This window comes from Chrysochloris asiatica, unplaced genomic scaffold, assembly GCF_000296735.1.
Source record: "Chrysochloris asiatica unplaced genomic scaffold, ChrAsi1.0 scaffold00036, whole genome shotgun sequence".
NCBI lineage: Eukaryota > Metazoa > Chordata > Mammalia > Afrosoricida > Chrysochloridae > Chrysochloris > Chrysochloris asiatica.
In genome coordinates this window covers 12055063-12071482 of record NW_006408554.1, presented here as the reverse complement: position 1 = coordinate 12071482, position 16420 = coordinate 12055063, and the positions used below count along the sequence as shown (strand labels likewise).

General features: G+C 41.6%; 2 protein-coding genes across 2 annotated transcripts in view; both read right to left on the bottom strand.

The window, feature by feature from the left end:
* Positions 1-1535: 1535 nt before the first annotated feature.
* TCF24 (transcription factor 24) lies at positions 1536-7377 on the bottom strand. The gene is made up of 2 exons (XM_006860076.1): positions 7012-7377; positions 1536-1649 (listed from the first exon to the last, which is right to left on the bottom strand). Exons 1-2 carry the CDS (start codon positions 7375-7377, stop codon positions 1536-1538), a joined length of 480 nt encoding a protein of 159 aa, XP_006860138.1.
* Positions 7378-8120: 743 nt separating this feature from the next.
* Positions 8121-16420, bottom strand: part of PPP1R42 (protein phosphatase 1, regulatory subunit 42) — a 63999-nt gene continuing 55699 nt past the window's right edge. The window contains exons 8-9 of the mRNA XM_006860075.1: positions 8955-9037; positions 8121-8263 (exon numbers count right to left, since the gene is read on the bottom strand). Of these exons, the coding sequence (XP_006860137.1) occupies positions 8121-8263; positions 8955-9037 (226 nt within the window). The remainder of the gene's footprint in view (positions 8264-8954; positions 9038-16420) is intronic.

Below are 16420 nucleotides of genomic sequence, written 5' to 3'. Positions count from 1 at the left end.
ATGGTGGTTTTGCCTTCAAATGGCCTTATACTTCATTTCACTGCCAAAAGCTAAAAGAAAACGGAAGTGGAGAGAATATAAAATGGTGGTTCAATTGCCATATGAATTCAACCAAATATAAATATGCCTTTTCTATTTGCTAACCTCGGGTCAAATTCAGCAACTCTAAAACCTTGCAGTATTGAGAAATCACTGAACTTCATAACTGGAAAGGGGAATAGTAAAGACTGAAGAAAATTAGCAAAAAATAAAAATTGTCATTTATGACTGAAAGGCAGGAAAGGGAGATAAGAGACCAAATCAGGTGACATGACGAGACAGACCAGTGCAGACCTGTGGCTTTGGTGTTCATTGTTCCCTGAAAAATATCATTACAGCTCCCTCCCGCCCATGCCCAGCCTCATCCTGTGGAAAACGGAAGCAAGTGGTTGCATGCAGGCCAAACAGCTATTCCCTAGCTACTCCCTGGGTACTTGGTGCCCCTGTGGAGAGCCTTCCCTGGTTGTGGGCTCATATCAGGGCAGAGTCAGAGGGTCTGAATTCAATCTCAGGACAGTCACTCTGTGCTCTCATACCCCCCTCTCAAGGTGTAGATCAATGTCAGGACTCCCAAGTCAGACAGAATTTTTTCCACTTTTCATAATGGTCAAGTGACAGACTGTGAACAGGATGTGGCAAGGGGAGAAGAAAGAAACTAGTCGAAGCTTCTTCTAACAGGCCTGTGCATACCACACCCCTAGGTGGCTGCTGAACCACCTAACAAGGACCTGAGAGAAGAAGGTGGGTGGGTACAGAGTGACCAAGGAGGAGGGTGGCAATCCCTGCCACCCAACGCCACCCAGTCTGCTCATCCTAGACTGCAGGGCATTCCTTTCACCATTTAGAAATGCAATATTTAATCTTAGAGGAAGGATGCCCAATCCTGTCCTTTGGAGCACACTATTTTTAATACTCTAAGTAAATTTTCTAAGAGGGAAAAACTAGTTAGAGAAGTTACTGCATCTTCATGGTACTTCAAGAGTCTTTTCACACACGTTCAGCTAAAACTGAGTAAATGACTTTGGTTTGCCAAATGAAAGGTCTTCTTGGAGCAGCTATAAACACAGACTTTTTCACAAAAATGGAAACGGGGTGTATTAAAAACACACTTTTTTTTAAAGCTAGGAAGACATACTGATGTCTATCAGCTTTTTAATTTATAATAGATACATTACAGAAAATGTGTGAATTCTTTGTATATGTACATAGCTTTTTGCTTTTGTGTGTTTTTCTTTCTTTTTCCCCCCCAACAATTTCTCTTGCTCAATATAGTAGTGATTACTTCTCATACTGGATAAGCTATGAGTTTTATATAAGAATGAATATTTCATCCCACATTTATTTAGATTGGATGATAAATGTGAATATCAAACATTGCACGAATATATAAACTTTCAGAAATGAAATTTGTTATATTTGATGTAATAAATATAGAATTACTTCATACTATTTAAGACGATAACCACCATTCCTCCCAATCCCTACCCGAGGTGAGTCTAAGTCTGTGAGTCAGGTGAAGTGTTACCATGGTTTTCTTTCTCTCCTGAGACAGAATGCTTTAGAAACTGACCAGTAGCGCCAATGTATAATCTTGATCGCATGGGCCATTTCTGAAAAACAACAACAAAAAGAATATTTAAATATTAAAATTAAATATTTACACAATAAAAGTTAGTCTCTCTGACATACACTGGAGCTTCAAAAAGTTTGTGGGAAAATGGAATTAAAAGATAATGGAATTTTCCCACAAACTTTAAAAAAACCAACCCTTTGTATATTCTAAAAACCTCAAAGCAAATGAACTATACAGTATTATGTAACAAGAATAATTATAATTATGCCATTTAAGAGACATTAATAATATTTATTTAAGCTAATAACAAAAGGAAAACACCCAGACTTTTATGATAATAACATGTATCTGGACAAGAGCTATAAGAAATCATGGAAAGCAAATATTATTAAAGTATAAAAATAAACCCACCTACAATGTTTTTATTTCAAACTAATTCTAAAACAAAATTAAGCCTAAAACTGAATTGCTGACTATAAAGATATTTTTTAAACTTATTTCTTCTGAGGCACCTCCGGGTGGACTTGAACCCCTAACTTTTAGGTTACCAGAGTGCACATTGTTTGCACCACCCAGGGACTCCATACATAGTAAGTATTATATATCTACACTTATCAAATAAACATAATGTAAATTGACTAATTCAACCATGTAGATGTTTTACCTGCTAAGAGCAACTACCTAGATAATTGCAAAGATTAGAATGTTCAGTGTTCTTATAAATAGAAAATCCAGATTAATATCCTGACTGGCATAATTAACCTTTTGTTAAATTAATTTGTATTATTTGTATTGATTATGACTTTTCTAAACTTACCTTTCAAATAATTTTCTATATAGGCATGATGATGATAAAACACTACATAAGTCGTATTTTCAACCCTGCCCCATTTTCATGAGCATAAAAAAACCTCATGTTTAAATCTCATGTGTAATTTGAGGATTCAGTGTGGATTAAATTAATCTCAAAACAAATCAAAGCAAAATATTACTGAATGTTTCTAGTTGATCTGGGTATGTGCCATTCTATATCATGCAACTCTAAGTAAAGGGAGACAAATGAAGGCTCTGTCCTTTCATCCTTACTAAAACTTAAATAACTGAAAAACTTAATATCTAAAAATGTACATGCAGATTTTTGTATCATTTTTCATGGATTGAATCAAATAATAAAACTGTCCTCTTAAAGTACTTTATGCCTTTGAAATTTCAAAATGGCTTATAATGATTTCATTCAACTAAATTTAATGTAGACACATAAATAATTAGAAATTAATATGTAAATAAAACATTCGTTAGGTTGTATGCTAGCATGATGCCAAGTCAGTTGATTTTCATTTTACTTTCAATGATTTGTTCTTGAATTGTGTAGATTAACACAATCCTGAGCTCTACTTTCCTTGTTGTTGTTGTTAAGTGCCGTTGAGTTGGTTCCGACCCAGAACAGGGTTTCCAAGGCTGTAAATCTTTACGGGAGCAGAAAGCCTCATCTTTCTCCTGCGAAGCAGCTAGTAGTTTAGAACTGCTGACCTTGAGGCTCGCAGTCCGATTTGTAACTACTATGCTACCAGAACCCTGTACAGGGTCGCTATGGGTCGAACCGACTCGATGGCACTTAACAACAACAACAATGCTACCAGAACTCCTCTACTTTCCCTAGTAAGGTATATTTAAAACCATGTTGTTTCAGTAAGATTAAAAAAAAAAATCACAGGAAACTGATATAGAATTGGATCTGAAAATGAAGACTTTAATATTTAACTTTAGGAGTTAAATGACCCCTAAGGAAATCTGGTAGCATAGTGGTTACAAATTGGCCTGTGAACTGCAAGGTCAGCAGTTCGAAACTACCAGCTGTTTCGCGGGAGAAAGATGAGGCTTTATGCTCCCATAAAGATTTACAGCCTCAGAAACCCTGTACAGGGTCTCTATGAGTCGGAACGGACTCCAAGGCACACCACAACAACAAAGTAACAAAACCCTATGATTATTTTAAAGATTATTGGCTATCTATGATAATCATTCTCAAGGGATGAAGCATTAATAAAGTCACTTGTGCTTTCGAAACCTCAGCATAAGAATCAAATACACTCCAGTTTTCTAGGAGAATCACTGCCCTTAGAGCCATGATGCTGATAAGGAGTCAGGTGTATTCTAAAGGACTAAAAGCCCCAGTTTAGGCTACACCCCAGGATCCCAGCCTCTTAAACCTTTCAGTTACAAATGAGATACTCTTGTAACACAAATCTCTCCCACTCCTAATGCTAATGAAACTGATAAGGAGAACTACTGGTTCAAAAAAGGCTTTTAAAGACCTGCGGACTCTTGGGCCCAGAGTCAGTGACATAGCCACAGAGGACTAGAGTGGAGAGTGAAGCTTCCAGCTGAAAAGAAGAGAGGGCATATGCATAAGAACACCCACACTTGCAGATAATACCCACTTATCCTGGCTTCAGTGACTGGATGATCAGAGCTCAACCAGAAGTAAAAAGAAGAGGGGGAAAAAAAAATGTATTCTCAAACAATTTTCATACAATTTGATGAACCTGACCTACATCTATGGAAGCAGTAGCTCAAAAGAGGGAACAAGTCCTTACAGCAAGAATCATTCCCACCCCCTCCACACACACAGTAGACAGGGATGGGCAACTTGGACATTGGCTACCCAAAATGGGGGGTGGGGGGCTACAAAGGCAAGAAGTGACTGGCTTATAAACTTTCAAGAGGGAACCTAGATCCAGAGGGCATGGAGGAAGGTAGAATCTCCAGTGAGTAGTATTCAATCTGTCTAGGTGGGGCTGATGCAATGAAATGCAGACGGGTCTCTAGTGATACAATAGTGAATAATTATTATCAGGACTGATTGTGAGGGTTGGAAATGTAAAGGTGGACGTTTTATAGTAAGGAGGGGAGTGATTAACTTTTTAGTCTAGGAGCAGAGGTCCCTAGGACCATCTAGGGAGAAGAGCAGAGATTGGGACCCTACCCAGAGAAGCAGTGATGCCTGAAATGGAGGCAGAGATGATGACGTGGAGCAATGGAGCAGCTGGAGACTTTAGATCCAGAGAGGGTTGGTTGATGATGGATGCATGGAGGGGATTGTAACCATGGCAATGAGATGATATAGGATAGAATGAATGTAAAACTAATGTTCTCCCATGTAAACTATCACATAATTCACAATAAAACATTTAAGAAAAAAAAAAGTGGCTTTGAGATACTTGTTAAAAGACTTTAATTATCAAAGCAAGACTGATAGTAACACTGTTGTGAGGCAGAAAAATAAAAAGTCATTTAAAAACACTTTTTACTAGGGGTTACAATAGCTTAGAAGTCCTGATGTGGCCCTGTAGGTTAATGCGCCAGAGTGCAAAGTCCTTTGAATTGCAAGGTTGGCGGTTCAAGCTCACCAGCTGCTCCTAGGAAACCCTACACAGGGTCACTATGAGTTGGGATCGACTCGACGGCACTTAACAACAACAACGATAGTTTATAATGGACCTTCAGTTAATCAAAAAATTCAAAAGTCAGAGTATTTTATTCTTTTTGTATTAATCTAATGTCAACATTTTGAGAGTGTCTGTAAAACAATGAGTTACAGACCATTTCATTTATGTATGTAAAATCTCTTTCCTCTGAACCCCCACAACATGATTATTTATCACTTTTTATGGGACACAGAACATTCTGCCCTATAGTACTATTATTTGTATTTTTTGCTTAAGGCAGGGATTATTACTCACTTAGTATGCACTCAATAAATGTTTGATTTTAAAAACATAATTAGTTGTCCAAACATTATCAATTTCATTTTAAAATGTAACCCTCGGTCACATATCATTATTTAAAGAGTTGTCTGTTAAAGCCCAAATAATTGATTCACAGGGCAAAATGATTTTATTTTTCTCAAAATAATTATGATTACGAAAGTATGAATTAAGTAAATGAGTCAAGTACAAAGAAACTCTTGTTACACTTACTGCTACATGAAAATGATTGTTCTAACATCACTTAAGGAGCTCTGGTAGCGTAGTGGTTATGAGTCGGGCTGCTAACCTCAAGATCAGCAGTTTGAAACTACCAGCCATTTCATGGGAGAAAGATGAGGCTTTCTGCTTCTGTAGAGATTTACAGCCTCGGAAATCCTATACAGACTCACTATGAGTGGGAACCAATTCCATAGAACACCACCGCCACACCACTTACTCAAAAAGCAAATAGCAATTTGGTTTTTATTTTCTGATTGCATCTCGCACAAAGGGACATTTAAAAGATGCCTTTTATATTAAAATCTACTTAAAGGAATGTTCTTAGAATACATGGAAAATTTCAAAAGAAATATAACATTAATGGTATATTTGAATGGCTATTTAATGCACAGTATAATACAAAAGCCTTTAATGAGGGACTTTTCAACTGAGATTACATTATAAAGTTTATGAAAGGTATAAGCTCGATTATAAATGCAAATAAATAATTTTTTATATTTAATATTTAAAATGGTTTGGCTCGCTCAACATTTGATTGTATTTACAAAGTAAATTATGTGAAACCTCACCACAAAATTGTGAGTTCAATTATTATTAAAGGATGTAGTTTAACATATTTCAAGAATAATTTATTAAACAATTTATTGAACTCTGGCTACTTATAGCTAAATTTCAATTTTGTGTTTGTGTGTGTGCGTATGGTAAAAAAGGTCAGAATGATTTAATAAAAATTCGAAAATTTAAGTTCAGGGAATTACAGGGAAGATGATGTATTTTGAACAGAAAGCTATATTTATGTAAGGTTTAAAAAAATCATCTAGGAGGAAAAAAAAGTCTAAATACTGCAATCTAGAAAACAAATGGTAAGCATATATATCCTATTAAACAAAAACTCTGACCATTCTATCTATAAGAAATGTAAACAAATTATACAAGACTGATTCTCTTAGCTACTTTTTGTCCATCACAGAATATGGAATAAAATACCTGATCAATTTACCCAACATACATTCCACCCCATTATAGCGATTACATGGACAAACGTGTCTTATGCTTGTTACTCTTAGTATTAGAGTCCTGGTGTGGCGCTGTGGGTTGATGCGCCAGACTGCACAGCAAAGTTGGCGGTTCAAACTCACCAGCTGCTCCTCAGAAACCCAATCAGGGTCGCTATGGTTCGGAACCGACTCGACAACAACATTCTTGGTAGCTATGGGAAAGAGCCCTGGTTGGCGTAGTATTTAAACGTTCGTCTGCTAACGAAAAGAGCACCCAGTTCAGTGTGAGAAAGACATGGCAGCGGCTTCTGTAAAGATTTTATAACCGCACGAGCTGGCTGACAGACAGAGAGGGCGAATGTTGGGGGCCCTGTTTCCTGTCCCAGAACCGCAGTGCACCCTGAGCGCCTACCTTGACAGGGTGCAGATAGCCGTCTCCGCGCAGGGCGCCCAGCCCAGGATCCGCCGGCGACTCGGTGTCGTCCTGCAGACTACGGGTGAGGTGCGCAATGTAGGTGGTGGCCAGCAGCAGCACGTCCAGCTTGGACAGCTTAGTGTCGGGCGGCACAGACGGCAGCGTGCGCTGCAGCTCCAGGAAGGCGTGCCGCAGGGTCTGCACGCGGCTGCGCTCCCGCGCTGCATTGGCAGCCGCCGGCCGACCACCCCCAGAGCGCGTGCCGCCGCCAGATCCCGTCCCGCTGGGGCTTGAGTCATGGGCGGCGGCGGCAGCCGGGGATGCGGGCTCCGAGCGGGCGTTTAGCGAACCGTCCCCGTCCATGGTGGCTTACTGCACCGCGCGCGCTGCAAAAGGCAGAAGGCGCGGTGAGGTGGAGAGCACTTGCCCGGTGGACCAGAAGACCGTCCAGTCCCCTGATGCCCTGCATGGCTCAGGGGGCGTTTTCCGAGACCCCTTGGATGAATTTTTCCTCCCAGCTTGTGGGAGAAATCAGGGTCCCGAGACTTCACGGGATCCTTAGAAGTTTGGGAGAGAGCGCAGTACTAGCTTTAAATTTCATTCAAATTTGGTTAAAGCGCTTCTATACCGGGAAAGAATCGGCATCACAACTTCGGGCTGGCACTTGCTCCTCTTCTTAAAAGTTATCGGGCTAGTCCCACAGGAGAGGTGGTGCGGAGCGATCCCGCCGAGTGCGGCGGGGCGATGGAAATGCCTTGGAGACAGCTATGCCATCGCCACGGCCCATAGTGCCAGCTGCCCTCGCGCCGCTTGCTCCGGAGTGTGGAGTCCGCTTTGCGCTCGAGGTCCGGATCCTAGGGGGAACTTAGGAGAATTCTACTGAAGGAGTGGAGGCCCCTGCCCTCACCTCGAACTCGGGGCAGTGACCACGAGGCGCCGCGGGAATAAGGTCGGGACTAGCGGGAGTGGGCGAGCTTACCTTTCCTGGAGCGGCCGTGCGGGGCTGGGTTCCGCCGCGCGAATGGGTCAGTGGCGTCGGGTGGGGTATTTGTGACCAGGGCCGCGCCGCTCACTCCATCCTCGTCCAACCTAAGTCAGAGGCCGCTCTAGCCCGTCTGGATGCGCCTTTTATGCAGGCGCTCAGCAGTGGAGAGTGCCTGCTGACCGCATTGACGTTCAGCTGCGACCGCCGGTGAGGCTGAGGCCCGCGCCCTCCAGACGCCGAGCTGAGGTCCCACAGAGCCGCCCCCTAGACGGAGAGTCATTAATCATACAGCCTGTCTGCACGGGGCATCCGCAAGGCCCCGCCCCCTGCCCCGCCCCTAAACGACACCGGCTTTGGAGGAATTCATCGGAGCCTCGGCGACCAATGTACAGAACTGAGTAGAAGTGCCTCATAGGGTTTTCAAAGCAGGCTGCCTAATCTTTGTCCGTGGAGCGGCTGATGGGTTCCTTCCAACCACTGATCTTTTTTGTTGTTGTTGCAGCCCGGAATTTAACAATGGCTCCACTCCCTCATAGTCCTCGTTCTCCACGAGGTAGAAGTCCACGGCGCTCTCAGTGTTGGGTGCCTGCTGCTCCCACCAGAGCTGGATCAGGATCTAGTCTAGGTTCAAGGCCGCTAGTTAGCTCGCTGCCAGCCCCTTCTTTCGGGATTCGGACCTGGGCCCTATCTGATCCCGGACCTCTCCCAGCGGCCATGCCCAACTGAGGAACGCTGCCGTTTTGTTGATCTTGAATTTTCCTTTTCTTGAGGATACCTCGATGTACCAATTCGCTGGCTAGCTTTTGTTTGGTTTTCTACCAGGCCAGATGTTTCAAGTTGTCTTGATTATTTAAAGTCGTAGTCCCTGGACCTCACTACTCGGGGGTCACCTTAGTGAGACGCACAGAGCTGAGCTGCACTTCAGTCTGTGCTACTTTTGGAAGTTCCTAAAAACCGAGTGAACTGTAGGCCCGCGGACGATGCTCACGGGTGCGCTGGCTCAGGGGACTCGGACACCTGCCGCCGGCTCCGCTGTCCCTATGGGGCAATCGCGTTTTTGTTTCACTGTTTAGACCTATGACTCTTTCCTGGCTGCGGGAAACTTATATGAGACGTTGTGTACGTGTGAACCCGGGGGAAGAGCGGTGTGCATTATACGCGGAGGAAACCGTTCTAAGGCGCTTCTGAATATCCGGTGCTGCGCCCTGAGTCTCGTCCAGAGCCTGCGCTCCGACCCGCCACTCTCGCTAACGGAACAGAGAGCTTATTCCATTTATTTCCCCATAGCCTTCATAGGGAAAGTCTGAGTGGACACACAATACGTTTCAGTAACGTAATGCGTACATGAAACAGCCTGCAATCGAAGAGCAGGACATTTTATCTAACTCTGGATCAAATCCGAACATTAAATTAAAAATCCATTAATGAAAACTACTACATGCGGCATAGTCTTAATGCTTTCCAGTAGCGTTTTGAATTAGAACTACCAAACAACAGATAGTAATCATGGTACGTGTTATATTTGGGTATACCTGCCCACATATTAGTGAATCAGAACGGTTTTCAGTTTTTTATCTTAATTCTCACCCAATAATTGTTAATTACAAGAAAGAAGTACACCATAATTTCATTGATTAAAAAAAAAAAAAAAGCTTTCTTTTGGTGAATGAGGAAAGCATCTTTATTTTCCCATAAGTTATATGAATGAGGAATAATACAACTAATTCCTTGATTTTACACGTGGAAAGCAATGTTTCAGATTCTATAAAGAAGCAAAACCAAACAAGAAACTAATGATTTTTTTTGTATATGACGAGATTCGATAAAACTACAAACCCCCAAAGATGTTGTTGCTTAGTACTTTGAAGTTAAAATCAAAGTTTCACATCACTGTAGGTTGAATTGACTCGTTTTCCATAAGTGAATTTTCTTTTGATTTACGTAGGTGGTGAGGTTCGTGCATATCACTTATTGTCAGTGAAGTTTGAGATTCCTTCAAAGAGAGATTCCTGTATTAACAGAGGGGTGGGAGTGGGGAACAAGATTAAATTTTAAAGTTACTCAAGAAGGTTAACTAACATATAGAATTTGTAGAACACAATAACTTTATTAAAGGTTAATCATTAGTCACAAAACTGTATCAATCTTCGCCGGCTCTAAATGAAGCAAAAGCTTAAAGATTTTTTCTGTGGTTTAAACTGATAGCGTAGTGGTTACGATTCGGGCTGCGAACCTCAAGATCAGCAGTTCGAAACTTCCAGCTTTTCTGCGGGAGAAAGACGAGGCTTTCTGCCCCCATAAAGATTTACAGCCTCAGAAACCCTGCACCTGGTCGTTATAAGTCGGAACTGACTCCAGGGCACATAACCACCACCAGTAAAGGAATGCAGAGTATCACGAGCAATGCAAATAAAAACTTTCGAGTGAAGGTGGACCAGGACTATGGTAAGGCAAATGAGGTGCCTAAAACCCAAAAATATCAAAGTCATACCATCAAGTCAATTACAATTCATAGTGATTCCAGAAGAGACAGGGTAGAACTGCCTCATAGGGTTTCCAAGGTTGTAAATGTTTTTAGGGAAGATGACTTTTACATCTTTATCCAGCAGAGCTGCTTGTTACCAACCGCTCTGACTTCTTGGTTGGCAGCAGAGCGCTTTAACCACTGCGCCACGGTGGCTCCTTATGAGGTGTCTAAATAGAGAAAAAGGAAAAAGAAACAAAAATCTGCACTGTTATGGAATTCATTCTGATTCTTAGTAACCCTACAGGACGTGGTAGATCCACTCCTCAGGTTTCTGAGATTAAACAGGTTCAGCCCACTTCTTTCTCCCAAGGAGGAGCTGCGAACCTTTCCCAACCCAATGCTTAACCCACTATGCCACTAGGACTCCTTGGGAGGTGTCTATGTTGTTGTTGTTGCTAAGTGTTGTGGAGTTGGTTTCAACTCATAGCAACCCTGTATTGTGTTTCCTAGGAGTGGCTACTGGGTTTGAACTGCCGGCCTTGAGGTTGTCAGTCTAGTGCTTATCCTACAGCACAACATCAGAACCCCATGAGGAACAGTTGTTGTTGCTGTTGTTAAGTGCTGTCTTGTTATTGTTAAGTGCCGGCAAGGCAAGTCTGTTCCGACTTCTAGTGACCTTCTATAGGATTTCTGAGGAGTGGCTAGTGACCTTGAACCTTGAGGTTAAAATCAACTTGCAGTCCAGTGCATTAACCAGCAGAATTCCTTAAATTTTATGCACCTGGCTCTTCCTTTGCCTCTATGTAGCCCAACCTGTTTGAACTTTTTACAGGTACAACCACTTCATCATTCTCCTGTTAACTGCAGGAGGGGAGGAGGGACACTGCTAACAGTCAGATATGAAAGACAACAATAAGGACCACTGAGGGGCAACCCCTTGTCCTAGCTGCTGCGGCTCCAAGCAGTCTCTTTGAAAACTCTGATGGGGATGCGCCTGGAAGTCCTACTTCCAGAAAGAAGATAGTGTTTGCAATGAACTTCAAAATATGAAAAATTTCTTAAAATTTCTAGCATTACATACATTTCACACTTTATCTGTGCTAAGTGCTCTACAGATATTTTCTCATTTAATCTATTAATTTAATTTACAGTTTGGAGAATAAAGCTTAGTGGGTCACATAGCTAACGAGAGGTAGACAGGATTCAAACCACGTAGATTGATGCTAAAACTTGAGATCTTTACCATACTACTCTCTTTGCAGAGAACTTTATTGTTTGCAATACATTTTTGTGTTATCTCAATTAAGAGCATACTTTAAATAATCTGGCTTCCTGTGAACAATCCAAATGCTGTTCTCACAGTATATAATTTTTTGGAATTCTTAATTGTCTAGTATTCCAGAAAGTGCATGGTTTTAGAGCACTGTAGATGTTACTTCACTGAATAGATCTTAAAATTATGCTTGTATATACTTGTTTGTTTTTTCTAAAGATCTCAAATAGTTTGTAGTCTTAACTCAAGAAGATTGTCTTTATAAAACAAAATAATCATACATAGCAATGAATAAAATATATTGCTTTGTATGTGTGTATCTGGTTACGAATTGGGCTGTGAACTGCAAGGTCAGCAGTTCGAAACTACCAGCTGTTCCACGGGAGAAAGATGAGGTGTTCTGCTCCCGTAAATATTTACAGCCTAGGAAACCCTGTTCAGGGTCGCTATGGGTCGGAATGGGTCAGAACCGACTAGCACTTAACAACACCAACAACAATCAAACAATAGCCATTTTATGCTTCCCCTCCTGCCACCCCTTGCTGTTTAACTGTTTATTATTATTATTAAGGTAAAATTTACACACAATTAAAGTAACCTTTTTTTAGTTCCTGAATTTTGACAAAATTAAGGGCCATATAATCACTAGCACAATAAAGGTGCAGAACATTTCCATCACCTCCTAAAATTTCTTTATGCTGAGTGGTCAAACCACTGCCCCGACTCCCAACTCCAGTTCCTGGCATCTACTGATCTGTTGTTTTGTGTCGCTATAGTTTTTCCTTTACCAGAATGTCATGTAAATAGAATCATGTAATATGTAGCCAGTTGAGTCTGACTTCTTTCACTTAGCATAATGCTTTTGAGATCGTCCCCTCTGTTCTACGTACTACTAGTTCATTTCTCTTTTATTACTAAGTACTGTGAGTGCTGGTGTAGCGCTGTGGGTTAATGCGCCAGACTGCAAAGCCGTTTGAACTGCAAGGTCGGCGGTTCAAGCTCACCAGCTGTTCCTTGGAAACCCTATACAGGGTCGCGATGGATTGGAATCGACTCGACAGCACTTAACAAGAACAACTGTTCCATTGTATGGGGTCCTGGTATACGTTGTGGGATAAAGCATTAGACTGCAAGGTCGGTTTGAATCACAAAGTCAATGGTTCAAACTCACCAGCTGCTCCTTGGAAACCCTATACGGGGGTTGCTATGAGACGAATGGAACCCACTCGACTGCACTTAACAACAACGGTATTCCATTGTATGAATTGTTGTTAAGTGCCGCTGAGTCAATTCCACACCAGTATGAATGGACAATAATTAATTTAGCCAGTCCACAGTCAAGAGACATTTGGGCTGCTTCCAGTTTTTAGTGATTATAAATAAACACTACAAAAGCATTGAATGGAGCCCTGGTAGCACTGTAGGATAAGCACTGGACTGCAAACCCACCGGCCGCTGTGTGAGAAAGATGAGTCTTTCTGTTCCGGTCAAGACTTCCAGCCTGGGAAACTCTATACAGGCTTGTTGTTGTTGTTGTCATGTGCCGTGGAGTCGGTTCCGACTCATAATGACCCTGTACAGGGTTTCCGAGGCGGTAAATCTTTACGGGAGTAGAAAGCCTCATCTTTCTCCCGCGGAACAGCTGGTAGTTTCGAACTGCTGACCTTGAGGTTCACAGCCCGATTCGTAGCCACTACGCTACCAGTGAGTCAAAACCGACTCCACAGCATAACAACAACAGCATAAACATCCTTGTAAGGTTTTTGTTTTACTTAGAAAAATACCTACAAGTGAGATTGCTGGGCATTGTAACGCATATGTTAATAAGAAATTGCCAAAGTATTTTGCAAAGTGACTGTTTTTTTTGCATTACCACGAGTAAGTAATTCATGATAGTTCTAGTTGCTCCCTGTACTTTAGTACAGCTGGTTTTGGCTAGTAGTTAGTGTCAGACTGCTAATCACAACTTCAGCAGTTTGAATCCACCAGACACTATTCAGGAGAAAGAGGCTTTCTGCTCCCATAAAGATTTACAGCTTTAGAAGCCCTATATAAGGTCACTTATAGTCAATCGACTTTATGGCAGTAGGTTTTTTTGGTTTAAATAAAGAAATTTTTTGTAAGGAAAAAAACTGAAGTGATACTTTAAAATCAGATGACTTCACAATCTAGATAACTCACTTGCCAGCTACTCTGATGTCTCAATTCCAGCATATCCACTTGGCCAGAATGGTTTGTAGATCAATAGCTGTAGTTGCCTTTTGTTGAGCATTGCTGTGAAGTGCTGTGGAGTCAATTCCCCAATCACTTCAGTCCCCATCTACTACCCTCACTTGTTACACCTGCCTATCCCTGAGGGTGTTTGAATCTAAGGCACTGCTGCACAGGAGCTGAGAACAGGGCTTTTAGAGTCAATGAAATGGTGCAAGTCCCAGCTCTGCCTTATAGTAACTGTTTGGCTTTGGGCCAGTCTGACTGTACCTCCGCATACCTCTTTGTCCCTTCTATACAATTCTTATCTCAAAGGTTTGGTTTTTTAAACTGGGGGGGGGGGGGTTGGGGAGGAGGTAATGAAGATTTAAGGAGCCTTGGAAAAGTAGTGGATTACAAACTGGGCTGCCAAACTGCAAGGTTCCACAGTTCAAATCTACCAGAAACCTTATACAAGGTCGCTATGAGTTGGTGGCACACAACTCAGAGGTACACAACCACCACCACCAATGAAGATTTTGTTTTCAAAGTATAGACATATTCTTAAATGGACAATAGCTACATGATTCTTCTGAGCTAGGTTTTACATAACTTAAAAATACATAATTTATTTTTATTGCTGGGATTATATATTGCAGAACATATACCAAGTCAACAATTTCTGCTTATACAATTCAGTGACATTGATTACATTCTTCCAGCTGTTTCTCCCTTTATTTAAATAAACTCACTGCCCTGCTAAGTTTCCGATCTAATCTTTTGAGTTGCTACTGTCAATTTGATCCCACATGCATCTTTAAAAAGCACAATTCTCAAGGCAGACATTTTTTACTAATTAAACTCTGGTAGCATGGTGGTTATGAATAGGGCTGCTTACCTCAAGGTCAGCAGTTTGAAACTACCAGCTGTTCCATGGGAAAAAGAAGAGACTTTCTGTCCCCATAAAGATTTACAGCCTTGGAAACCCTGTACAGGGTCACTATGAGTTGGAACTGACTCCACAGCATAACAACCAACCACCAACCACCACACCACCAAACTATTGTTTCGTTTTAATAAAACTTTAGGGAGACATTTTGGTTTAAGGTTTAAAGACTTTCTCATGGTTACAATTTCAGGTGTTCATCCAGCCTCTATGGTTCCATAAAACTGGATTCTATGAGAATCTGAAATCATTTTCTTTGTTCTCTCACTTTCAATCGGATTTTTTTTGATAGAATCTTTAACCAAAATGTTAAGTAATGGTAGCCAGGCTCCATCCAGTTCTGGTCTCATGGCAGAGAAAACAGTTGTTCATGGAGGCAATTAGACAAACATTCTATCTTCTCCTGCTAGTCCTGAAGTTTTCTTTCTCTGTTGCTCCAGGCAAAGAGAGACCAATTTTTCTATCTTTGTTGTTGTTGTCAGGTGCCATCAAGTCGGAACTGACTCATAGCGACCCCATGCACAGCAGAACGAAACAATGTCCGATCCTGGGCCAACCTCACTACCGCTGCCACACCCGAGTCCATCAATGATGCCACCTGGCTGATCCATCTCGTTGGGGGTCTTCCTCTTTTTCTCTGACCCTCCACCCTACCCAGCATGACATCCTTCTCCAGCGATTGTTTCCTCCGGACAATATGTCCAAAGTAGGAAACACGAAGTTTAGCCATCCTGGCCTCCAAGGAGCACTCTGGCTGCACTTCCTCCAAAACAGATTTATTGGTTCTTTTGGCACTCCATGGCACTTTCAGTACTCTCCTCCAACACCACAACTCAAAGGCATCAATTCTTCTACGATCCTCCTTATTCACTGTCCAGCTTTCGCATCCATATGAGGCTATTGAAAACACAATGGCCTGGGTCAGGTGCACCCTAGTCCTCAAGCTGACATCTCTAAACTCCCAGCACTATGCACTAGACTAGGAGGTAGAACAAAAACACTAAACAAATTATTAGGTCAATTAAACTGGGATGCCCCATGAAACCATGATACCTCCATATATCATGGAATTATGAAGTCATGAAACCTCCAAATCATGGAATTAAATCCGTGAGGTGTTTTTGGTGTATAAGTAACTGCTCTCTCCTTTTTTTTTTTTTTTGGTTTGTTTTGTTGTTGTAAAGTAGAGAGGACTTCACAAAGTTTGTGGACAAATAGAATGCAAAGATAATGGAATTTCCCACTAGCTTTTTGAAGCCCTAATTGTGGCGTGATGGGTTAATAAGCTGGACTGCAAAGTCAGTTTGAACTACAAGGTCAGCAATTCAGGCTCACCAGCCAGTCCTTGGAAACCCTATACAGGATCTCGCTATGCATTGGAACCAACTCAACGGCACTCAACAACAACAATAAGTGGAAAATCTTTATGTTGTTTTTCAGTATTCCTTTTTTGGGGGGTGGGAGAAATTAATTTCAAAAGGATTGGAAACTGAAAATCAAAATCTTTGTATTATATCTACATTACTGATATTGTGTAAGTTTATT

Coding starts and splice junctions, on each gene's coding strand:
- TCF24 (XM_006860076.1), bottom strand. CDS start 7,377: ATGGACGGGGACGGTTCGCTAAACGCCCGCTCGGAGCCCGCATCCCCG. Junction 1,650..7,011: donor GCTATCTGCACCCTGTCAAG/GTAGGCGCTCAG, acceptor GTTGTTTTTCAG/AAATGGCCCATGCGATCAAG.